Source organism: Podarcis bocagei (assembly GCF_964188305.1).
Source record: "Podarcis bocagei genome assembly, chromosome: 7".
Taxonomy (NCBI): domain Eukaryota; kingdom Metazoa; phylum Chordata; class Lepidosauria; order Squamata; family Lacertidae; genus Podarcis; species Podarcis bocagei.
Window position 1 is genome coordinate 7,671,088 of NC_138132.1, and position 25,854 is coordinate 7,696,941.

Consider the following 25,854-nt stretch of genomic DNA (forward strand, 5'->3'; position numbering starts at 1 on the left):
TCTCCTTTTGAAGAGAGCATCGAAGAAGCAACATCTGCTTAGCCAAAGATGCTCTCTTGGCTCCAGCCAAGAGGACAAAGGGACTGTCTTCTTATGAGATAGTTTCCAAGTATATGTTACTTTTCTAAGCGAAGTCTGCCTTCTGGGATCCTATTGTGAACAGAATGATGTGTGAATAAACCTTTTTATACTTTTATAGAAGACTGTGTCGTGTCTTATGAGGGAATAAGGGGGAAATGCCAGAACAGTTATTATAGAGGCTTTAGCGAGCCTGAGCAAACGCATCCGCTGCGAGTTTAAAAAGGGGAATGTTACTCTGCTAAAAATTGTGAACTTGTTAACACAAGTTGGAAAGGCTATTATCAGACAATATACCCTCTCCTGCATCCCTGAACATTCCCACAATAAGTAACACTACAACCTTCAGAAGACATCTGAAGGCAGCCCTGTATAGGGAAGTTAAAAAATGTATTGTTATATTATTATGTATGTTGAAAGCTGCCCAGAGTGGCTGGGGCAACTCAGTCAGATGGTGGGGCGCCAGCTAGGAAAGGACTTCCTGGGGGCGTATGAGCTGACTAGAAGCAGACCCACTTTGGTCCAACCCCGCAGAGCTGTTGTTAAAAATAAGAAGGAAAACAACAAGGTCTGTGATCTTGAAAAAGACATTTAGTGCTCTCACCATCACAGAGAAAACATGATGGAATGGCAAGCATCACATAGTGGCACAATGCGATGGTGGATCAGTACGTGACCACTGCCGAAGAGTTGATGTGCAGATTTAGTTGTTCAGCAGTAAGTTTTTTAATAATGGATCCAGTCATCATTATATAGCTTACCTGGGCTAGGAGAACTTCTGCAGGCACCGGGGGTGCCAGATTCTAACTGAAGACGTCCTAGTCTAGCGCTTTCCACTTGAAGTTGCTCCCGTGTTGCACTTCGCTTCCTTCCAGCCCTCAGACATACACGCAGCCTGAATTTCAGGAGACTGGCCTTTTCTGTCAATTCCCCCCTCCTCTTCTTGAACAACGGGTGCTCTGTAACCCGCGCTTTGCCAGCTGATGCAACAACAGAAAGAGGGCAAACCTATTTTGAAGGCTGGGGCTTGATCCTGGGGAAAGCAGTTTCAGAGTGTTTCCCTCTGAACATGTGCAAAGTGCATCTCACCCTCCACCAACTTGCTCTCCCATGCCTGGGAGATGTGAGCTGTGCTTCCCAAACCTGCCTGTGACTGGAGAGCTTGGATTTTAATTTCCTAGAGTGATCTGGCTGGGCTGGGCAGACGGTTTGTCCGATCTGTTAGGTTCTTCTTAAACTAGCATGGGAACACAGCTGTGACAAGATACCAGTGGATCAGACGGAGACTGGTGTGTTAGAAAAGAAGTGTTTATTTACAAAATAGGATCACTGCACACAGCAAGAGACACACTGGGAGACAGGCACACAGGGAAAACACACAACCACCATCCATTAAAAGCTGTCAAGAGAACTTCATGGAATGTTTAGAAGAGACCACGCATAAGTTTACGAACCAGCCCGCTAGAGGGTAAACCGACACAACCCAGCTGTATTTGCCCCTTGCAAATGACGGCTCAAGCGAGCAGTCAAAACAGGCCAAAAGGATATGTCACAACTGGGAACAGGCTCCCCGCTGCACAGCCGAGGGAACAAGGATGCTGTTTAACACACCACCATCTGAACCCAGAAGAGATACCTGGTCTAAACAGGCTGGGCAAAAGCAGTTCTTTAAAAGGAAAATGTTAAAACCAGTGACTGCAACAGTTCAGCTATTCTTTGGTGCCTAGCTGAGAAGTAAAACTGGTGAGTGGAACTATTCCCTACTAGGATCTTTCACAGGCAGCCCAAAGATTTTCCGGCTAAGCCTGCGATCTCTCACTCGGCCAGTCTTTTGAGCCAAGAAATCCGTACCCTTCTCCCCACCCCCGGGAAGAGATCTGAATTTGTGCCCCCCAAGCAGCCAGCACCTCCAGGCCAGAGACGGGCCTGGAAGCAACTGGAGGGAGAGGGAGGGACTTGATTTTGAGCAAGCAGAGAGGGAGGGCCCATTTTGATCTCAGGCTGCACACCCTGGTTTCTTAAAGGCTCGGAACTAAAGGGGCGAGAGAGCAGGTGGAATCCGGAGGGGAGTCTTAAAGAAGGATGACCTGATGGCCGAAGGGGGCGCCATCTCCCTGTTTTTAAAGGCAAGATTGGGTACAAAAGGGCTAAGTAAGGCTAAGGGTTCAATGCGCTCCTGGATGTCGAGCAAGCTACACATCGACCAGGTCCTAAGCAGCATCAGAGCAGCAAGGGGGGGGGGACTCTGAAGCTTCTAGTCCCTAAAGGCACCCACTTTTGTGTGTGCTTGCTGTACATGAATGTTTATAAACCCATGCTTCCCGCCACCATCTCTTTCAGACCCATGCCTCTGTCTAAAGAAGTCCAAAGGAGGACTCCAAATCGGGGTGGGTGGGGGAAGGAGGCTCCCTGTATTCTGGGCCAGCGGCCCTCTTAATTTGTTCTACTCCAGGGGTTACGTTCTGGTCTCAAGTTTATTCATGTACTCCTGCAGCGCCTGCAGCCGAGCGTCAATCTCCGAGAGGTCAGCCGATGGCTCGTCGTATAGGTTCTCTGTGGGACAAGACAACCGGGGTTATTGCCATACGAGAGGACCGGGAGACTGGGGCACAACTTTCTCCCCCCCCCCCCATTTTTTAAAATTCATTTTATAACACAAATAAAGAACACAAACAGAAAGACAAGCAATACAAACAAATTCTTGTCTTATCCTTATTTTTCTAAACAAGTCCCACCTATCTGATTTCCATTTTACTTCATCTTTAGCAGTTTACATATATCATGATTTCTAACCATTTTTTTAATCGCACTTACTTTAACCATAAGAAACTTCACATTTTATCACTTACAAATAATAGTATTTTGAAATACATTATCTTCTACTTCTAACCCTACAGCCTATATCCACTTCCAAAGCTATTCTAAAACTTAAATATTAACGTATTTTTTCAAATATTCCTTAAACTTCTTCCAGCTGGGGCGCAACTTTCTGGGCAAGGCCTAATGAGGAAGGGCTAGCTATGGCTTGGAGGCAGAGCCCAATAATAATGAGGTCAAATCTCCAGGGAGGGCTGGGAATGCCCCTTATCTGAAACCCTGGACAGTCACTGCTGCCAGGAAGCGTGGACAATGCAGATGAGCCAATGGGCTGGCTTGGCCTAAATAAATAAATAAGCAAGCAAGCAAACAGTAACCGGCCCAGCAACTGGCAGCAACAACCCTCACCCAACCCTACTCATTGCTAGTACACCACCGCACTTGACCTGACCTGGAGTTTCTAGATCGCGGGCCCTACTGGTCAAAAGGGGAGCCTCAGCGATCGCCCTCTCCCGCCAGAAAAAAACACCCAGGACTGCTCCAAGAAAATGCCCAGGGCAAAAAGGAGCGCTGGGCTCCGTTGGGCCACCCCCTTACCTGCTTGTGATTGGCCAAGCAGATAGTCAATCAAGATGTATTTTAAAAAAATATTTTTTCCCTTCCCTTCTCACTTCCCTCTGTGGCCCCCTAGCCTCATGCTGTGGCCTCCCATTTATGCATTTTTCATCTGTGGCCCCCTTGGAATATCCTTGGGGGCCCAGTTGGCAAGCACTACAGTCATACCTCGGGTTAAAGTAGCTTCAGGCTGAGCATTTTCGGGTTGCACTCCGCAGCAACCTGGAAGTAACGGAGCATGTTACTTCCGGGTTTCGTCGCTCGTGCATGCGCCCTCAAAATGATGTCACGCGCATGTGCGGAAGCGGCGAATTGCGACCCGTGCAGATGCGCGGACACAGTTTGCGTTTGCTTCAGGATGCGAACAGGGCTCCAGAACGGACCCTGTTCGCGTGCAGAACTACCACTGTATAGTGGTACCTTGGGTTAAGTACAGTGGTGCCTCGCAAGACGAAATTAATCCGTTCTGCGAGTTTCTTCGTCTTGCGGATTTTTTCGTCTTGCGAAGCACGGATGCACCCTGGTACTGTATTATAATGGGATAGCGGGCAAAGCACAAAGCGGGTCGCTCCCCAGCATGAGGAGTTTCCCCAGCCTGGAGGATCTGTTGCCGGGAAGAGGCAAAGACACCCCCTCCCACCTCCCCACGAAAACAGCCCCCCTTCCTCTGTTGCCAAGCCTTGCCGCGTCTTCGCTCCGCCAAACCGCGTCCCACATCAAAGCCCCATCCCGCTCCTCTCCCTCTCTCTCCACGAGGTGCCAAAGGAAGTTCGAACCCAGGAACCGAGGGCGGACGCACGAAGCGCCCGGCGCGGACTCTCCCTTGCTCCCCGTTACCTTGCGCCACGCCGCCGGGCTCCCCACAGTCTCGGCAGCTGCTCCCGGCTTCTTCCCACCCCCGCAAAGGCGCCTTCGCGGCGGCCCAAGCGCAGCGGATGCCTCCTCCTCCTCTGTCCCGCCTCCTCCTGCCTTCGCGCAGTTAGGGCAAAATGGAGCAGCCACGTGGGGAGGGGGAGAGAGAGAGAGAGGCAGAGGCGGCGCAGAGACCCAGCCAGATCCGCTGGATCCCAGCCCACCTGCCTCCTCTGTGCCCTCTCCAGAAGAGGATCCCTCTGGAAAAGGTAGGTCGCTCCCTCGCTCGCTCCCTGCCAGCCCAGTTCCCGCTTCAAAAGGAAATAAACTCGCAAGACGTTTCGTCTTGCGAAGCAAGCCCATAGGGAAATTTGTCTTACGAAGAACCTCAAAAACCGCAAAACCCTTTTGTCTTGCGAGTTTTTCGTCTTCCGAGGCACCACTGTACTTAATTCGTTCTGGAGGTCCGTACTTAACCTGAAACTGTTCTTAACCTGAAGCACCACTTTAGCTAATGGGGCCTCCTGCTGCCGCCGCCGGAGCCCGATTTCTGTTCTCATCCTGAAGCAAAGTTCTTAACCTGAAGCACTATTTCTGGGTTCGTGGAGTCTGTAACCTGAAGCGTATGTAACCCGAGGTAACACTGTACATGGTTCTTCTACTTGATTCTCACAACCACCCTGTGAGGTAAGTTAGGACGAGAGCCAGGGACTGGCCCAGGGTCACCCTTCACGGCCGAGAGAAGAGTCGGATCCTGGGCTCCTGACACTCTCAACTGCTACGCCACACTGGCTCTCAAGAGGAGATTACACTTCACTGTTACCCGGAGAGGTCAACCCACTCCAGTCTCTGCGCCGCCTCATCTCAAGAGGCCACTGGAGACCCCGAGGGATTTACCTTTGTCCGCTCGCAGGCCTGTGGTAGGCGTGCTGGCCAGGTGCTTCCTGTGGCCACCATCCGTGTGGGGAATCTGCATGGAGAACAAGTGGCACTGGTCAGTTCACCTCTGATAGCTAAAGAAAATCGAAGACCCGCCCTCAGTGCCCAGGAGTCTCGGCAGACGGTGAGCTCAGTTTGGCCAGCACTTTTCTGCCAAAGAGGGACCTCGAGAGACCTGGCTGCTTACCATGGTACTGCCATTCCAGGATGAGGAACTCAGAGGCTTCCGGCCCCTCACCGCTCGCTTCCTCCCCCTAAGGGACAACACACACAACTCATCAGGCCGGATCAGGCTAATGGGCTAATTGCAATCATGTCCCGAGCCCAAACTCTGTGTCCGAGCCAGGCAGAGCCAATAAATAACAACAACAACAACATATTTATTATTTATATCCCACTCATTTGGCTCAGCTTCCCCAACCACTCTGGGCGGCTCCCAACAGAATATTAAAAACACAATAAAACATCAAACATTAAAAACTTCCCTAAACAGGGCTGCCTTCAGATGTCTTCTAAAAGTCAAATAGTTGTTTATTTCCTTGACATCTGGTGGGAGGGCGTTCCACAGGGCGGGCGCCACTACCAAGAAGGCCCTCTGCCTGGTTCCCTGTAACTTGGCTTCTTGCAATGAGGGAACCGCCAGAAGGCCCTCGGCGCTGGACCTCAGTGTCCCGGCCTGAACGATGGAGGTGGAGACGCTCCTTCAGGTATACTGGACCGAGGCTGTTTGGGGTTTTAAAGGTCAGCACCAACACTTTGAATCGTGCTCGGAAATGTACTGGGAGCAAATGTAGGTCTTTCAGGACTGGTGTTATGTGGTCTCGGCGGCCGCCCCCAGTCACCAGTCTAGCTGCCGCATTCTGGATTAGTTGTAGTTTCTGAGTCACCTTCAAAGGTAGCCCCACGTAGAGTGCAGTGCAGTAGTCCAAGTGGGAGATAACTAGAGCATGCACCACTCTGGCAAGACAGTCTGCAAGTAGGTAGAGTCTCAGGCTGCGTACCAGATGGAGCTGGTAGACAGCTGCCCTGGATTCCTAGCCCTGACCTTCCTCGTGAGAACAGGGGTTGTGTGACCTGCTTGGCAATGGGAATTTTTGCCACAGCTTTATCAGATTCAATTCTGCTCCCATAGAAAGCTTGCTTTTTAAAGTGTGGGGTTTTGGCAGGACGCGGCTCGGCATTCCAGCACAGCTTTGCATCAGGCTCTGCCCCACCTTCCTTACCTTGGGGCAGCAGGCTCAGAGTAATCGTCCAGTTCGCTCCCTGAGCTTGCGGATGAGCGCCGGCTGCGGAAGCTTTCCACTGCAGGAAAAGAGCGTAGGGTGAGATCAGGTGAGGCGAAGACCCTTTCGCACAGGCAAGTCACCCAAACGCTGCAACGTGCCTGTGTAAAGTGACTCTCGGAACATATAAACCAGGCGTAATGGGCAAAAAGAAAGCAAACTATAAATACCGTTAACTAAAGCACCTACGAGAATCTCTCCTTGCTGATCTACTGTGAAGCCTGCTATAATGTCATGGGATGTTCACAGACATTTCGAAGGTTCAGGGCGAAGCAGACAGCAAGAAAACACAGCTCTTGTAAGGGCAAGATGGGAGGCAAAGAGAACCTGATGCAGGACGGGCTGTGCACTGCGGACAATGAAGGAGCAGAGAGAAGGCAGGAGAGACGGGGGGAGCGATGGCGAGGAAAGTGAATTTCCCGTTAGGACTAACAAATCAAGAGGAGAAAGGACGGAAACATCTCTGCACGTCCGCTCCAACTCATGTATTCTTTTTTCACATGCTATTTTATATTTCAAAATATTTATTGCGATTTCAAACTGTTGTGCACAAGGGCAGAAAGAGGGCAGGAGAGGTACGGATGCCGTTGGCGGAAATAAGGCAAGTTTGCACATACAGGGGTGCGGGGAATGTTCAGAACTAAGTAAGAAGCTAATTTCCCCAAACAGACAAACATTTCCGCGCACTGTCACTTTTGCTTGGGCTGTATTCATCCATCGCCAGCCAGGCATCGAAGAGGAGAGCTCACAAGCCAGCTTGCTCAATTTGGGAAGCAGCCGCAGAAAGGACTTGGAAGGCTCAAAGACTCTGGCCTGGCCCTCTGCCTTTCTCCGCTAGACTCCTGCAATCCCCTCTTCTCTGGCCTTCCCTTGTCTCTCACCTTTAATCGCCTCCAATCTAGCTGGCAACCTCCTGTTCCTCTAATCCTATGATCACCCTGCTTCCTGTACGCTCCACGGGCTTCCTGTATGTCCCAGATCCAGCACAAGTTCCTAGTCCCTACCCCCTCTTCAGATCTATTCCCAAGTTGTCCAAAGGTGCCCTGCTCCATTATTTATAGCCCAGCCCCCCCCCAAGAGCTTAAGGTGGCGTACATCGTTCTCCGCCTGGATCCGTTTTATCCCCACAACAACGCTGTGAGGCAGATGAGGTTGAGAGGCAGTGGCCAGTGTCACCTGGCGAGCTTCAATATGGCCGGGTGGGGGACTTGAAGCCTGGTCTCTCCCAGGTCCTGGTCTGACACTCTCACTGGTGCAGCACCCCTGGCTCTCTCTAACCGAACGACCCCTGGCCTTTTCTCCCTTGCAGTCTGCTTCCGGAGAAGCTTACTTCACCCACGTCCCACCTTAAAGTGAAGCCTTTGCCGCAACCCCCTAGTTCCCATTCTGCCCTGTAACCCAGCCTAGTATGAAAATACCGTATTTTTCGCCCCATAGGACGCTCCAGCCCATAGGACGCACCTAGTTTTTTGGGGAGGAAATAAAGAAAAAAAAATTTATTTCCCCCCCAGGTGCGGGGCTGGAAGAACCAGGTCGGGGAACAGTGGGAAGGCACGCTCTGCCTCCCCGCTGTCCCCCGAGCTTGTGGGGTTGGCGATGGGGAGAAGTGCGCTGATCCCGGGACGGCAGGCAGCTCTGCGCCGCCATCCGGAGCGGGGCGGGACTTTGCTCCCCACTCCCAATGGCCGCGCAGAGCTGCGCTGATCCCAGGACTGCAGGCAGCTCTGCGCGGCCATCGGGAGCAGGGCAGGATTTCGCCCCCGGCTCCCGGTGGCCGCGCAGAGCTGCGCTGAGCCGGGGACTGCAGGCAGCTCTGCGCAACCCTCGGAGCCGGTCTCCCGAGGGTTGTGCAGAGCTTCCTGAAGCCTGGAGAGCGAGAGGGGCTGGTGCGCACCAACCCCTCTCGCTCTCCAGGCTTCAGCGAAAGCCTGCATTCGCCCCATAGGACGCACACACATTTCCCCTTCATTTTTGGAGGGGGAAAAGTGCGTCCTATAGGGTGAAAAATACGGTATGCAAAATCGATTGCCTGTTCCCCCCATGTACGCCTGCCCACTTCCCTCTCCACCTCCAACTGAGGTTTTGGAAGCTCCTCGAGGCAGGGACCTGGCGCCTCCATGCAGCTGCGTGCGTCACTTGCGCAGCACACGAAACAGGGAGCAAGGTCCCAGCGAGACGCACCTGAAGAACTCCTGCCCCGGCTTTTCCCGAGACCGCCGGTGCTGAAAGCCGATGGGCCTCTGGACTGCAGGCGGTGGCACCAACCGCTGGGCGGCGTGTCTCCCATCCCCCGCCGCAGGCATCGCTCTCTGGAGGGAGACAGGACAAATTAGCCCAAACAGCGCCGTTCGCCCTTGCCTGGATCATGCAGCTGCCGGGGTTGGGGGAGCGGCAGGGAGAGGCAGACCCTGGAAGCGAGCGACTCACTTTTTCTGCTCCACTTCCTTCTGCTTCCTCTCCTTGGCCTTCACAAAGGCGGTGGGGTCAAAGCGTGGTGCCCGGGGTCCTACAGGGAAGGAGAGGGAAAGAGGGTGGTCAAGGAGGAAGGGCATCTTATGGCAGTTCTGTCCTGCAGAGCAGAAGGGACCTGGTTTGTTTACAGGGCAGAAGCTCCCAGTGCCCAGTTCTGGGTTGACGTGGTGCCCAAGGCAAAGGCAGCCTTGCTGAAAAGGCAAGGATTTGCTTTGTCCACGGAGAGTTAAGAAGCCCGTCATTCTTCGCACAAGGTGGGGTGTGGATTCTAGCTTTGGGGACATCGCGCTTAGATAAGGTCCTGAGGTCCTCCATTCCACGGTTGTGGGATTTGAACTCTGGCACAGTTCTCGGCTTCAAAAACCGACAAGCAAGTTTCTAGCCCCTATTGTTGGAGAGTCAAGCATGGCGGCAAGAACGCCTCTGAATATGAGCTACTGGGGAACCCTGATGGGAGTGCGCTCTGCTCTGCGCCTGGGCTGGCCACCATATAGGACAGAGTGCTGAATTAGACAGGCCTTTGACCTGATCATAAATTCACAGAGCTGGAAGGGACCACACGGGTCATCTAGTCCAACCCTTGCAATGCGGGATTTTTTTGCCCAAGGTAGGGCTTGAACCCACAACCCTGAGATCAAGAGTCACAGGCTCTACCAACTGAGCTATCCCAGGGCTAAGGCTCTTCTAACATGTATTTTTCACTCTATAAGAAGCACCTGACCATAAGACGCACCTAATTTTTAGAGGAGGAAAACAAGAAATAAGAAGTCTCCTGAACGAAGAGGGAGCGCTCCTCCCTCTTCGCTCAGGAGGCTTTTCAGGGCTATCCCTGAATCCAGGAGACCAAGCGAAAGCAAGCCTCCTGGGTTTCCCCCAGCCTCCCAGAAGAGCCGCGCACTCTTTGAAGGGAGCACGGCTCTTGGGGGCTTTTCTGGGAGGTGGGGGAAGGGACAGAGCCGCAGCTCCCGCAAAAGCCAGGGATAGCTGCGCGAAGCCTCCGCAGGGCAGCGGGATGAAGGGATGAAGGCTCCCCTGCGGAGGCTTCACGCGGCTAAGCCAGAAGCTAGAACAGCCAGAGAGAGGGAGCGCTGCGCTCCCTCTCGCTGTTCTGGCTTCTGGGATAGCCCACGAAGCCTGTATTCGCTCCATAAGCCGCACACACATTTCCCCTTACTTTTTAGGAGGGATAAAGTGAGTTTTATAAAGCGGAAAATACAGTATCTCAGAAGCAAGAGATGCGGTGTCAGTAGTTTCACGAGCTGCAGTACTTGACTCCGGCCCTCCCCCTCAGATCTAGCAGATAAAACAAAACATGTGCTGAAAAGGGCGGCTTTACTTGCCTGGCATCCTGAGAAGAAGAGGAGTTTGGATCTGTTGGTAACTCGGAGCCAGGCAGGGAGAGGATAATGAGACCTGCTCCTTTCTGTGCCCAGCACACCCCCTTCGAAGGAGGCTTCTTCTTCCTACCAGTCACTGCGCCAGGCAGGCCTGGTGCCAGGGAAGAGGGGGTGCATGGTAAGGGTGACTCACCCCTCTCACCTGTAGGAGACGGGGACTGTCGAGGGAGGCGGCCCTGGCTCCCGCTGCGCCCCTCCCTGGAGGTGGACCTCTGCCGGCTGGGCCCCCAGGCGCCGCTGCGCTCCCGGGAGTTCGAGCGCTCCTCCGAGGTGGAGCGGCGGACGTCTCTCTTCTTGGTGCTGCTTCGGGACAGGGTGGGGTGCGCAAAATTGCGAGGGGGCGCGGGGTGGTTCTGGGGAGATGGTCCGGAGGGGGTGAAGCGCCTGGGGAGGGGAGAGAAAGGAACGCCTGCAGCTAGAGGGGTGGGTTTGCGTCCGGCATAGAAGCTGCTGCCTTTGACAGCACAGCAGAGCGGCCAAGGGGTCAGGAGCGCTCACCCTTTCTTGTACAAGGCCAGCTCGTTGGTCAGGTTCTTCACGCGAATCCGGAGGCTTCGTTCTGTCGCTTTCATCTCCGCCAGCTGCAGTGGGCAGAAAGATCTCTTTTTGCGCCTTGTGTTAAGGCTCAGGCTGAATAATTGGGGGGGGTGTGTGTTAATATTCAAGCAGAGTTGGTACCTAGGAGTCCAGGGTGGATATTTGCAGAATGTGGTCCTTTCACATGGTTTTTTTAATGTGGTGGTGCGGCATTTTATGTATTGTGATTTGCTGCTATTTTTGTTGATTATAGTTTGATTATTTATTGTACAGTTGTACCTCGGTTTTCAAATATAATCTGTTCTGGAAGTCCGTTCTGAGTTCTGAAACAACTGAAAGCAGAAGCCTCAAAACGGAAGCCGCCTTTCCTGTTTGACTTTCGAGGCGCGTTCAAAAACCGAGGCATTTACTTCCAGGTTTTTGGCATTCAAGTTCCGAAACGTTTGACTACAGAGGCGTTCGAAAACCAAGGTACAACTGTAATTGCTAAGAGTGAATTTCTGTTTAATTATTATTTACTGATATTTTGAGAGTAATGTTATTGTGTACTATTATGTTCCAATGGATTATTGAATACTACTTTACTTGCTGCAAGTTGTCTAAAGTTACAGTGGTACCTCGCAAGACGAATGCCTCGCAAGACAAAAAACTCGCTAGACGAAAGGTTTTTTCGTCCGCTATTTGCCTCGCAAGACGAATTTCCCTATGGGCTTGCTTCGCAAGACGAAAACGTCTTGCGACTTTGTTAAGCCGTTTAAACCGTGCTTCGCAAGACGGAAAATTCGCTAGACGGCAAAAATTGCGGAACGAATTAATTTCGTCTTGCGGGGCACCACTGTATGTTTTTATTATGACTTTGCTGTACAGTGGTACCTCGGGTTACAAACGCTTTGGGTTACAAACTCTGCTAACCCGGAAGTAGTACCTTGGGTTGAGAATTTTGCCCCAGGATGAGAATGGAAATTGTGTGCCTGTGGCGCGGTGGTAGCAGAAGGCCCCATTTGCGAAAGCACGCCTCAGGTTAAGAACGGTTTTGGGTTAAGAACGAACCTCCGGAATGAATTAGGTTTGTAACCCGAGGTACCACTGTATTGAATTTGATTATTCTAAGGCAGGAGACAGCAATTTTTTTCAGCAGTTCCACTGTCCCTCAGACCTTGTGGGGGGGGGGCGGACTATATATTTTTTTTGGGGGGGGGGATGTACAAATTCCTATGCCCCACAAATAACCCAGAGATGTGTTTTAAATAAAAGGACACATCCTACTCATGTAAAAACACGCTGATTCCTGGACCGTCCGCAGACCGGATTTAGAAGGTGATTGGGCCAGATCCGGCCCCCGGGCCTTAGTTTGCCTACCCATGTTCTAAGGTGTGTGATCTTTGTTGCATGTTTTGTCATAAACCGCCTTGCACAGAGTAGTATGGAAAGGCGGTATGCAAATTAAGAGTGAGTGAAATGAAGGAGCTGGTGTTTCTAGGGGTCCCTAGTCTTGGAGGAAGGCTGGCCATCCCTCCCTCTCTCCTCACCATGACCCCCCCCCCTCACCAGCCCCACGGCTCTTGTCGGAGGGAAAAGAGAAGCCTTGCCCTTTCTGCCAAGGGTGGGCAGATTCCAGGCTTATTCGATCTTTGGCGTTTTTCTACCTCGGACCCCCAAAATGAAGCGGAAAGGACGCAGTGGGAATAAAAGACCAGGAGGTGCCTCTGAGCACATTCCACGCCTAAGGATTTGTTCTGAGTAGCAGAACTGGGCTCGGACGAGCGCTTCTGCACTGAGGTCTTTGTCCTTTCAGCAGCCTAATATAGCCCTCTCCCCCACCCGCCCAGGCCAAGGCCAAGGCCCAGCCCACCTCGTCGGCAAGCTGCCGGCTCTCCTGCAGGCGCTTGTTAGCGATCCGCTGGTGCTTCGCCCTCTCCTTGGTCAGCTCCTCCTCCAGGCTCTGCACGACCTTCTTGAGGATCTTGACCTCCTTGAAGGCGCTGCTCTTGTTGGTGAGCTTCAGCTCCTCCTGAAGGCCCAGCAAGACCGTCTCCACTGACTGTTTCTCCTCCAAGGTGTGCTGGAGCCTGAAAGAAGAAGAAGAGTTTGGATTTGATATCCCACTTTATCACTACCCAAAGGAGTCTCAAAGTGGCTAACATTCTCCTTTCCCTTCCTCCCCCACAACAAACACTCTGTGAGGTGAGTGGGGCTGTGAGACTTCAAGGAAGTGTGACTGGCCCGAGGTCACCCAGCAGCTGCATGTGGAGGAGCGGAGACGCGAACCCGGTTCACCAGATTACGAGACTACCGCTCTTAACCACTACACCACACTGAAAAAGGGAGCGTCGGGGCAGGATAAGCGGCAGCCGAGAGAGAATCTCTTCCGCGCAAGGCTTGAGACCTGAGCTTTGCAAAAGGTTGTTTAAGCGCTAAAAGGTGGGTTTGCAAAGCCACTTTTGTCTTTAGGCGTCTGGCAAAAAAACACTCCTCTTTTCCCAGGCCTATGGCTATTAAATAATCTAAAGTGTGGGGCAGAGGACTGTTATTATGATGACTACTTTACATCTGTCAGTATACTTTTTATTATTGATGTTCTGTAATGTGTTTTTAATGTTGTACACCACCCTTTTGATAAAGGGAGGTATATAAATTGAATTAATCATCATCATCTCTTCAAGGAAAGAGCAGCTGCCCTCCTGCTGCATTGAATTTCCAGACTGATATTGTAAAATGTCTGGCCTGTCTCCTTAAAACACACGCCAGGACTGTAATAAAAGCTCCTCTCGCTGGGTGTGGTTCCCTCTACGGATGAATGGGAAGCTTACTGTAGCTTTGCCTGTCTAACAAGTCTTAGCTGCTATGCTGAAGGGCTGATCTGCTGTTCATAAATAAATACAACTGTCACAGTTCTCCTGACTCCTGCTGGTTCCTGGTAATAGGGCAGACCTGTTGCACAGTGAGTCTCCTTCTCAAACCCATGAGATAGTGCAGAGGTTGCTTCACTGCCACTTCAATACTTGCCCTTGTTTAGATTTTCGGGCCGAGGAATTTAGACTTAAGTTGGATTGTTTGCTCTTTGTAAGCTGTCTTGAACGTTTTTATAGAGAAGCAACAGATCAACGTGGTAGATTTAAGGGTTGTATTTTAAATCAGTAGGGATCAGTCAGATCAGAACAATGCTTTGAGGAGGAAAACTGACTCCAAAGAAGCATTTACATACCTGTGATCACAAATAGCTCCCAAAGATGGGAGACGCAGTTCTTGAGTCATAGCTGTCAACTTTTCCCTTTTCTTGCGAGGAATCCTATTTCCCTTAAAAAAAGGGAAACGTTGGCAGCTATGCCTTGAGTATCTCTCCCTCCCTACAAAAACCCCAACACCTTCCACTCTCCCTGGTACCTGGGAAAGAACCCAGCAGTTCCAATAAGCACTTCAAACACCCATTTCCTGGTGCCACAGATATCCTGGTTCCTAAATGCCGGAACAGCAAATTCAGAAGGCCGCATTGATGTCTCCTGCAGAGAGAAGCTGCCTGATATGGCTCAGGTTACACCCCCCCACCTCCCCCACTCACTCGTCACGAAGCCGGCGGATCTCAGCATCTCTGAAATCCTTGCTTGGCTTTGCCTTCAGCAGGGCCAACTCCTCCTTGAGCTCCCGGATCACCTTCTGCAGAACGACAGGATCCGGCTTGCCCATGTAAGGGAGGGGGAGCGGGTAATGGATCCTGCCGAGAAACAAGGAAAGGCAACCACAAGTCAGGACCCCCTGCACTGCACCTTGCCGCAGACAGGAGCAAATGTCAAGGGGTTGGTTCTGGTGCTTAACAGGCCAGGCAGAAGCTCTGTTTGACTAGGAGGGCAGAGGCCCCCTCCCAAGAGGGGACTGGCTAGCAACCCTTGCTGCTTCCTGCCTCCCTGTCCAGAAGAGACAGCCCAAACCAGCCCACAAAAAGGGAAAGGCAAGGACTTTCTTCCCTGTAACTGCTGCCAATAAGGTAAAGGGACCCTTGACCATTAGGTCCAGTCGTGGCCGACTCTGGGGTTGCGGCGCTCATCTCGCTTTATTGGCCGAGGGAGCCGGCGTACAGCTTCCGGGTCATGTGGCCAGCATGACTAAGCCAAAGAAGCGCACGGAAATGCCGTTTACCTACCCGCCGCAGAGGTACTTGTTTATCTACTTGCACTTTGACGTGCTTTCGAAGTGCTAGGTTGGCAGGAGCAGGGACCGAGCAATGGGAGCGCACCCTGTCGTGGGGATTCGAACCGCCGACCTTCTGATCGGCAAGTCCTAGGCTCTGTGGTTTAACCCACAGCGCCACCTGCTTCCCAACTGCTACCAATATTGAATGCTTATTCCTCTGCATATCCCTGCAGATCAGCCTTTGCGAAGCTGAGGCCTTCTAGCCGCTTTGAACTACAATTCCCATAAGCCCCAGGTGGGTGTAGTCCAAAGCGTCTGGAAGGCCCCAGCTTGGCAAAGATAGCTGTGGTCCTTGATCTTCCCCTGTCTTCTTGCTTTGGGAAAAGGGGGGCAGCTCCCTGGACAGTCGTGGGCTAAGAGGTAAGAAGGGCCTTTGCTCCCACCTCGTTGTTTGCTGTTTTCGAAGCAAAAAGGAGGAATGCAAAGCACCCTGGTCTTACGCCTCCTCCTTCCTCCCACACAGCAAAGGAAAGGATTGGTTTCATGAAGGTGATAGAGTACATGGAATTGGCAGAAATGACTGGCAGAATCCGAGACCAGGGAGAAGAGGCGGTGGAAGAAGAATGGAAAAAATTTAAAGACTATCTACAGAAATACTGTAAAATTAATGAATGTTAAAGGGACGTTGGATTGAAAATAAGCGGTGTTGGTTAAAAGATTAATAAGAATATGTAAATATGGATTGACAATGGTGGAAAATATATATTTATTATAGGTTAAGATGTTGAGTAAGGATAAATGATAGAGGGTAAGGATTTGCTGAACTAAATATCTGAACTGGAATACAAAAAGGGAGGTGTGAGGAGGTCAAGAAACTAGTGAAGGAAGTATAAGATATGAAAATACAAACTTTTTTCTGCTTTGTTTTTTGGTGTTTTTTCTTCTTTTTTTCTACTCTGTTAACTGTTTTTTATTGTGTATTTCTATGTGTTTTGTATTTTCTCATTTTTGTAGCTTTTTTGGTTTTTGTATTTTATGTTTAAATTTTGAAGCTTTTGATTGTTTATGAAACTTTAATAAATATTATTATATTAAAAAAGGACTGGTTTCATTAGCTGCTTCCCTTCAAGTTATAAGGTTATGCAGTCTCTCTGGCAGCCCCACAGCTCTTACAGGATACGTGGGTCTTCCAGAAAGGCCAGGTTCACCTGTCCCCATCGCACCTGCAATAAATCTATGGCTGGCCATGGGGCCTTTGGGTGAATGTTTAGCTACAAATGAGCTGCTCTCCATTTCCACAAGCCCCCTTGTCACCCCAAGGCTCCCTGTTGGTCATGCAGCCGGGGATTCCCCTGTCACCTGTCAAATTCCACCGAGTAGATCAAGATGAGGTAGCGCTTGGAGCTCAGCGGGGAGTTTTTGGCAGCCGCCGTGTGCCGGGGACCCACTCCAATCTTCCTGCTCCTGAGTGACTCCAGGTCTGTGTAAGTGAGGAGGTCCAGAGTGACCGACTCGCTGCTCTGTAGGGGAAAAGCCCACACAATCAGCACTACATCAAGGACCGTTTACACAGCCAGTCCTTATCCTGGAAGAAGCGACTCTCGGACGAGGGAAGGACAGGAATTCAAGACAGAAAGGGGGTCATGGTGGCAGGATTTAAGATGCAGGAACCTGGCAGGGCATGTGGTAGAAACACCGTAAGTCGTCAAAGCCGGGGGGAAGATGGAACACATAAAGGAGGCCTGACATTCTGGAGGTCCCTTCTCAAACCTGGTGCCTGTTTCAGACTACAACTCCCATCAGCAGCAGCCACATTAGATTGGGGTCCCCCCCATTATTTACTTACTAATGTGTCGAAACAAAACAAAATAAATAAAATGAATAAAATACCTTCCAGAAGCATGTTAGAGACCAACTCAGTTAGTTATTGGTATGAGCTTTCATGTATGCTTCTTCACATCTGAAGAAGTGTCCATGCACACGAAAGCTCATACGAATAACTACCGTATTTTTCGCTCTATAACACGTACCCGACCATAACATGCACGTAGTTTTTAGAGGAGGAAAATCCGTAGGCATGCCACCCGTAGGCATACCCTCCATAACACGCACAGACATTTCCCCTTACTTTTTAGGAGGAAAAAAGTGAGTGTTATGGTGCAAAAAATACGGTAACTTAGTTGGTCTCTAACGTGCTACTAAGGGACGCGGGTGGCGCTGTGGGTTAAACCACTGAGCCTATGGCTTGCCGATCAGAAGGTTGGTGGTTCGAATCCCGGCTATGGGGTGAGCTCCCGTTGCTCAGTCCCTGCTCCTGCCAACCTAGCAGTTAGAAAGCACGTCAAAAGTGCAAGTAGATAAATAGGTACCGCTCCAGCGGGAAGGTATACAGCGTTTCCGTGCGCTGCTCTGGTTCGCCAGAAACAGCTCAGTCATGCTGGCCACATGACCCGGAAGCTGTACGCCGGCTCCCTCGACCAATAAAGTGAGATGAGCGCTGCAACCCCCGAGTCGGTTACGACTGGACCTAATGGTCAGGGGTCCCTTTACCTTTAACGTGCTACTGGAAGGTTTTATTTATTTATTTATTTATTTATGTTTTGACTACGGCAGACCAACACGGCTACCTACCTGATATTAATGTGTGTTTCTGTTTGTTTTTTTTTTTTAAAGATTGAGGCTTTTATCTACCGTGTTCACACCGAGGAGAGGACTATAGACGAAGAAATCTCCCAGATGCCCACCTGTGGAATGGATGGTTGGTGGCAGGGGAGAAGTGACAAATGGGAAAGGAAGCCTAGGAAAGCGGCAACGCTCAAGAAGCCTGAGGAACTCTGCGCAGGACACATTTCCATAGACTTTTCCGTGGCGGCCCCAAAGCCAAGCTGAGCCTCACCTGGGAAATGGCCGACTCTAGCATGCTGCAGAAGATCCCAAACTGCTTGAAATTCCCAGTCTTGTGAGTGAGGTCTTCAATGACTGGAAGAAAAGGTAAAACATGAGGGATGCTGATTTTGGCATGTAATAGGGAGCATGTAATGGCTTAACTTGGGAATTTGAGAGCAAGAGGGAAATGGAACCAGTATTTTATCGTTTGAAAAGACCTGGTGGAATGTTCTGTCCCATGAGACTAGGGCCCTTCAGGATTTAACCTCCTTCCGTCGGGCCTGTAAGACAGAGCTATTCCGCCTGGCCTTTAATTTGAATTCAGCCTGATCTTTTATTTCCCTGCTCTTCCCTCCCCCTCCCTCCCCTTTTATGAAGATCACCCGCTCTAAGACCCCACAGCTAATTCTCCCCTGACCTCCTCGCTGGTACAAGTAGGACCAATTCAGCCAGCTAGCCCTGGGGATTATCTAATTGATTTTTGAATTTTATTGTTATTCATGTTTTTATATTGTATTTTATGCTGCTTTTATAATTAAGTGTTTTAAAGTGTTTTAAATTTGTTGTTAGCCGCCCTGAGCCCGATTTTTGAACTGGGAAGGGCGGGGTATAAATAAAATTATTATTATTATTATTATTATTATTATTATTATTATTATTATTATTATTATTAAAGACACGGGGCTTCAAGTGCCCAGCAGAGGCAGGGACAAAGCAGAGCCAGAAGGGCAACTGCAGAGGGCCGCTGGCTCATCTCTGCACCTGCCAGATAGTCAAAGCAGAGAAAGACGGTGTTTGGTTTCCCATCTAGCAGCACAGTGTAGTTGGGCATTTCACAGCTCTTCCCCCTCCTAAGCTGTTCACATCAGCACAGCTTCCTCAGTGTCAGATTCATTACAGTGGTGCCCCGGAAGACGAATGCCTCGCAAGACGGAAAACTCGCTAGACGAAAGGGTTTTCCATTTTGGAGGTGCTTCGCAAAACGAATTTCCTATGGGCTTGCTTCGCAAGACGACAATGTATTGCGAGTTCCTGCTGGGTTTTTTTCCTCCCCCCCCTTTTTTCTAAGCCGCTTATCAGCTGATCTGATCAGCAGATAAGCCGCTAAAAGCCGCTAATCCGTCAATGGGCTTGCTTCGCAAGACGAAAAAACCGCTAGACGAAGAGAATCACAGAACGGATTCTTTTCGTCTTGCGAGGCACCACTGTACTCACAAGCAGCATCAAACTCCCCCCGCCACTGGTCCGTGGTGAGCCGGTCCTCCACTTCTACTTCCAGAAGGTTCCCGTCCACCGACATCCGGATGATGTGCTCAACGCCACGGAAAACATAGTCCGCTTGCAGCCCGTGCAGCTTGGCCATGTTGCGACCAGCAATCTCTCTGCCCACCTCGCAGGGCAGGAAGTGGGCAGCCTTGAACAGCAGCCTTCCACGCACAATTATCTATGCGGGGGGAAACAAGGGCAGGGAAGTTTATCAGCAGGGTGAGAAGCAATCACAAAATCACACACAGATGTCCTTTGGATGATGGTTTCTCCCACCCCACAGGTTCAGAATTAAGAAAAATGTTTCTGCTGGGATAGAATGGCCCGTAACTGAGAACTGTTAATTTTTTTGTCTCCCCCATAGTGTCCGAGTTAGGGACGCGGGTGGCGCTGTGGGTAAAACCTCAGCGCCTAGGACTTGCTGATCGCATGGTTGGCGGTTCGAATCCCCGCGATGGGGTGCGCTCCTGTCGTTCGGTCCCGGCGCCTGCCAACCTAGCAGTTCGAAAGCACCCCCGGGTGCAAGTAGATCATAGAATCATAGAGTTGGAAGAGACCACAAGGGCCATCGAGTCCAACCGCCTGCCAAGCAGGAAACACCATCAGAGCACTCCTGACATATGGTTGTCAAGCCTCTGCTTAAAGACCTCCAAAGTAGGAGACTCCACCACACTCCTTGGCAGCAAATTCCACTGTCGAAGAGCTCTTACTGTCAGGAAGTTCTTCCTAATGTTTAGGTGGAATCTTCTTTCTTGTAGTTTGGATCCATTGCTCCGTGTCCGCTTCTCTGGAGCAGCAGAAAACAACCTTTCTCCCTCCTCTATGTGACATCCTTTTATATATTTGAACATGGCTATCATATCACCCCTTAACCTCCTCTTCTCCAGGCTAAACATGCCCAGCTCCCTTAACCGTTCCTCATAAGGCATCGTTTCCAGGCCTTTGACCATTTTGGTTGCCCTCCTCTGGACACGTTCCAGTTTGTCAGTGTCCTTCTTGAATTGTGGCGCCCACAATTCAATAAATAGGGACCGCTTACCAGCGGGAAGATAAACAGCGTTCTGTGTGCTGCGCTGGCTCGCCAGATGCAGCTTGTCACGCTGGCCATGTGACCCGGAAGTGTCTGCGGACAGCGCTGGCTCCTGGCCTATAGAGTGAGATGAGCGCACAACCCTAGAGTCTGGCAAGACTGGCCTGTACGGGCAGGGGTACCTTTATAGTGTCCCAGAGTCACTTAGTGCCATTTTCCTGAATTTTTCTCATGGCCTAGTGTGGCCACCACTAGCCAGACTGATGGAAGGACAGTATTGGATTCAGTGAGATTGGGAAAACATAGAAAAATAAGGAGAGACAAGTGGGAGGGGAAATGGGATGGTAGCAAGGGACAGAAAAGCTCCCCCCAGAGGATCTGCAACAGGGATAGGGAAACTGTGATAATAAGCATAATGGTGGATTAATTAGCATCAATTTATCCTTGCAGGCTCCCTGTGTCCGAGGCCTGGGTGGCCCCCCCTGATAGCAGGAAGCTGGACTTGACTGGCCTTTCGCCTGACCCAGCCAGGCTATCCATATATTTTTAACTGGGGGTGGGGACTTCAATTAGCATTTAGCAGTAACAAGGAGGGGATAATTACCTTTAAGGGCAGGAGATGCTAGGCATTAATGGTGGGGAGGCGACTACTGGGAGTAGGAGAGGCTACTCATTGGAGTCCGAGAAAGCAGCCTTCCTATGGTCTTAATAGGGAGGGCGTTAATTAGCATTAACTGTGGGCAGGGCTACTGTTTGGGGTCCGAATCAGGATTCTTAAGGTTTTAAGGGGCGTCAATTAGCATTAATTGTGGGTGTTAATTAGCATTAACTGTGGGCAGGGCTACTGTTTGGGGTCCGAATCAAGATTTTTAAGGTTTTAAGGGGTGTCAATTAGCATTAATTGTGGGATGGTGTTAATTAGCATTAACTGTGGGCAGGGCTACTGTTTGGGTACTGGGCAAGGTGATTGAGCGAGCGGTTGCCGAACAACTCCAGGCACGCCTGGAAGAAGCGGACCATTTGGATCCCTTCCAGTCGGGATTCAGGCCTCATCATGGGACTGAAACTGCCTTGGTCGCACTGGTTGATGATCTCCGGCGGGCTAGGGACAAAGGTGAGAGCTGTTTCCTAGTTCTGCTGGATCTCTCAGCGGCGTTTGATACCATCGACCATAACATCCTTCTGGACCGTCTTGAGGGGCTGGGAGCTGGGGGCACTGTTATACAGTGGTTCCGCTCCTTCCTCCTGGGCCGTGTTCAGAAAGTGGTGGTGGGGGATGAGTGTTCAGACCCCTGGGCTCTCACTTGTGGGGTGCCTCAGGGTTCTGTCCTCTCCCCCATGCTTTTCAACATTTACATGCGGCCGCTGGGAGAGATCATCAGGAGGTTTGGGCTGGGTGTTCATCAGTATGCGGATGATACCCAGCTCTACCTCTCTTTTAAATCAGAACCAGTGAAGGCGGTGAAGGTCCTGTGTGAGTGTCTGGACGCGGTTGGAGGATGGATGGCGGCTAACAGATTGAGGTTGAATCCTGACAAGACAGAAGTACTGTTTTTGGGGGACAGGAGGCGGGCAGGTGTGGAGGATTCCCTGGTCCTGAATGGGGTAACTGTGCCCCTGAAGGACCAGGTGCGCAGCCTGGGAGTCATTTTGGACTCACAGCTGTCCATGGAGGCACAGGTCAAATCTGTGTCCAGGGCAGCTGTTTACCAGCTCCATCTGGTATGTAGGCTGAGACCCTATCTGCCTGCGGACTGTCTCGCCAGAGTGGTGCATGCTCTGGTTATCTCCCGCTTGGACTACTGCAATGCACTCTACGTGGGGCTACCTTTGAAGGTGACTCGGAAACTACAACTAATCCAGAATGCGGCAGCTAGACTGGTGACTGGGAGCGGCCGCCGAGACCACATAACACCGGTCTTGAAAGACCTGCATTGGCTCCCAGTACGTTTCCGAGCACAATTCAAAGTGTTGGTGCTGACCTTTAAAGCCCTAAACGGCCTCGGTCCAGTATACCTGAAGGAGCGTCTCCACCCCCATCATTCTGCCCGGACGCTGAGGTCCAGCGCCGAGGGCCTTCTGGCGGTTCCCTCATTGCGAGAAGTAAAGCTACAGGGAACCAGGCAGAGGGCCTTCTCGGTAGTGGCGCCCGCCCTGTGGAACGCCCTTCCAGCAGATGTCAAAGCGATAAACAACTACCTGACATTCAGGAGACATCTTAAGGCAGCCCTGTTCAGGGAAGTTTTTAACGTGTGATATTTTATTGTATTTTTGGTTTTTATGGAAGCCGCCCAGAGTGGCTGGGGAGGCCCAGCCAGATGGGCGGGGTATAAATAATAAATTATTATTATTATTATTGGGGTCCGAATCAGGATTCTTAAGGTTTTAAGGGGCGTCAATTAGCATTAATTGTGGGTGTTAATTAGCATTAACTGTGGGCAGGGCTACTGTTTCGAGTCTGAATCAGGATTCTTAAGGTATTAATGGGCGTCAATTAGCAAAAATTAGCATTCATTGTGGGAGGGGCTATTGTTTGGGGTCCGAGGCATAGCTGTCAACTTTTCCCTTTCCTATTCGGAATAAGGGAATTTCCCTTAAGGTGGGAATCTTCTCACGTACTTAATGGGGGGCGTTAATTAGTATTAATTAGTCTTAATTGCCTATGGTTAATTAGCATTAATGGGGGGAGGCGGTTATTAGGACTAGGAGGGGCTACTGCTTGGACTCTGAGGCAAGAGTCTTCTTCTTATGGTCTTAATTGCGGGGGGGGCGTTAATTAGCGCTAATTGCCCGGGGTTAATTAGCATTAATGGGGGGAGGCGGCTATTAGGAGACGGGGGAGGGGCTACTGTTTTGAGGGAGGCAGGAATGAGGTGGGTTCGGGGGTTTAAATAGGGGACGGAGCCCCCCCAAAAGCCAACTTACCTGCGCGCCGCCCCCACCTCAACTGCCGTCTCCAGCGAAAGCCGCCTCCTCGCCGCTCTCCCATTGGCCGCCCGCTCAACCGCTCCCGCGCCGCCATTGGCTCGTGACGACGTCAGTCACCTCCCAGGGCTCCCTCGGAAGCCGCGCTGGCCGTCAGTCAGAGCGGTGGCCCCGCCCATAACACTACAAGCCCCTCCCCTCCCTCTCCTTGAGCGTGTGGGCGGGGGAGGGGGCGTGGAGCACCCAATCCGAGACGGGCAGCTCGACCCGGCGGCGCTTATTGGTCCAAGGCACCTCGGACATCAAGGAAGAATCTCGCCCAGAGCTGCGCCCGCCTCTCGACGCCGGCTATTGGCGCCTCGGCTTGTCACTCCTCAAGACATCCTCCTATGGAGAGGGGCGGCAGGGCGGGCGCGGAAACGCGCTGCTCTATTGCCCTCTAGTGGCCGTTGAGCGCGTTGCTCCTATAGCGGCTGAGCGATCCGGTCCGAGGCTAAGCTCTCCAGCTGGGATCGCGAGAGATCCAGGGCAGGTGAGAGCAGACGGTGGGAAGGGATCTGCACTTGTATAAGAACAGAAAGTGAAAGCAGCACCTCGCGCACCTATTAGGGCCGAAGCGATTTTTCTTTCTTGGCAATAACTTTTATTGGGTTTTGAATGAAAGTGATGTAAAGTAAAACCACGAATGAACAGTCAAATCAGGTAGGATGAAAACAGAGACCAAAAGTGATCATTATATCAGGTATGCCTTATATTACGTTAATTAATTAATTAATTAATAACTATTTTTTAAAGCTGCGTCAAACAATAATAGCAAAGTCAGGAAGGACTTGAAAAGGCATGACGTGACTGAAAACTAGGTATATTTTCTATACGTCCAGCGAGGCCGAGAGAAGAGATGGGTGCAATTGTTAATTATAAACACGTGAGATGAAGGCCCAACATACAGATGCAAAACAGCCCCCTTCAGCCCTTCAGCCAAAGATCTTATATTGCCAAGTGATTTTTTCCTCCTGAAGCAAAGTCCAAAATGAACGGACAAACTATATTGCAATACAGTGTTGTGAACCACCCTGAGGGTCTAGAGCAGTAAACAAAGGTGATTAATAATAATAATAATAATAATAATAATAATAATTGGGATGTCCTAAGGAAAAGCCTGTTGTCTTTGTCCATGGAGTTTTCTTGGCAGGGATACTGGAGTGGCTTGCCGGTTCCTGCTCCAGGTGGATCACGTTTGGTCAAAACTCTCCACTATGACTTGTCCATCTTGGGTGGCCCTGCACGGCATAGCTCATAGCTTCTCTGAGTTATTCAAGCCCCTTTGTCACGACAAGGCAGAGCTGGACCATAAAGAAGACTGATCGCTGAAGAATTGATGCTTTTGAATTCTGGTGCTGGAGGAGACTCTTGAGAGTCCCATGGACTGCAAGAAGATCAAACCTATCCATTCTGAAGGAAATCAGCCCTGAGTGCTCACTGGAAGGACAGATCCTGAAGCTGAGGCTCCAATACTTTGGCCACCTCATGAGAAGAGAAGACTCCCTGGAAAAGACCCTGATGCTGAGAAAGATGGAGGGCCCAAGGAGAAGGGGATGACAGAGGACGAGATGGTTGGACAGTGTTCTGGAAGCTACCAGCATGAGTTTGATCAAACTGCGGGAGGCAGTGGAAGACAGGAGGGCCTGGCGTGCTCTGGTCCATGGGGTCATGAAGAGTTGGACACGACTAAACGACTAAACAACAACAATAGCCACTGGTGTTCATATCCTCTGTGAATTTCTCTTAACCCTCATTTAAAGCTGCAAATATAACGTTTTAAGTGCTTTATACAAATGTGACACTACATGGCACTGGTGAGCTAATGACAAATTCAATATATTTTTAAAAGCATTTTTAAAAGACATTTTCACAGCGTTTTTTTAAAATATATGTGTAGATTTCACCCGAGTGAAATACAGTGGTACCTCGGGTTAAGTACTTAATTCGTTCTGGAGGTCCGTTCTTAACCTGAAACTGTTCTTAACCTGAAGCACCACTTTAGCTAATGGGGTTCTCATCCTGAAGCAAAGTTCTTAACCTGAGGTACTATTTCTGTGTTAGCGGAGTCTGTAACCTGAAGCATCTGTAACCTGAAGCATCTGTAACTCGAGGTACCACTGTATATAAATGTGTGTGTGTGTGTGTGTGTGTGTGTGTATGTGTATGCAGGCAGGACATCTTCAATGGGACCGGCCTGTCCCTAAAAGCCTACTGACGTTGAGCATCTCCTCCCCTCCTTTCCTGCCTGGCAACAGCCCAATCTGCCTTGTGTGCCGCCCCCCCACCCCATTATATTTCCTATTTCTGGATTAGCGGAGTCTGTAACCTGAAGCGTCTGTAACCTGAAGTGTCTGTAACCCGAGGTACCACTGTACTTCCTCTGCGTTCCTAGTCCTGGGCCTTTCTTGCAGGGGCTGATGGGAGTTGTAGTTCAGTAACATCTGGAGCGCCCCAAGGTCCCTCACCCCTGGAATCTCGAAATTTGGGTGGCGTGCAACAGGGCACCAACCTATTTGGCTTTAAAGGAGGATTATCGACAAATTCCCTTTTCAGATTAGACATCCCTTTTATTTCAGTGTATTATAAA

General features: G+C 50.6%; 1 protein-coding gene and 1 long non-coding RNA gene across 3 annotated transcripts; one reads left to right on the forward strand and one right to left on the reverse strand.

Moving 5' to 3' along the window:
* Positions 1-1,370: 1,370 nt before the first annotated feature.
* On the reverse strand, positions 1,371-23,295 carry CCDC61 (coiled-coil domain containing 61). 2 transcript variants are annotated; one of them, XM_081200403.1, is made up of 14 exons: positions 23,226-23,295; positions 19,220-19,448; positions 18,015-18,097; positions 16,478-16,638; positions 14,550-14,702; positions 12,843-13,059; positions 10,952-11,034; positions 10,596-10,837; positions 9,012-9,090; positions 8,766-8,893; positions 6,525-6,603; positions 5,489-5,555; positions 5,260-5,332; positions 1,371-2,631 (listed from the first exon to the last, which is right to left on the reverse strand). In XM_081200403.1, the coding sequence occupies exons 2-14, from the start codon at positions 19,365-19,367 to the stop codon at positions 2,534-2,536; spliced, it is 1,611 nt and encodes a 536-aa protein (XP_081056529.1). In that variant the 5' UTR covers positions 19,368-19,448; positions 23,226-23,295; the 3' UTR covers positions 1,371-2,533. The 2 variants fall into 2 exon arrangements, with proteins under 2 accessions (XP_081056529.1, XP_081056528.1); XM_081200402.1 differs by lacking the exon at positions 23,226-23,295 and adding an exon at positions 20,310-20,407.
* LOC308590622 lies at positions 21,158-22,898 on the forward strand. The gene is made up of 2 exons (XR_014009804.1): positions 21,158-21,263; positions 22,673-22,898. It is a non-coding gene; the product is annotated as an uncharacterized lncRNA (long non-coding RNA).
* Positions 23,296-25,854: the final 2,559 nt, after the last annotated feature.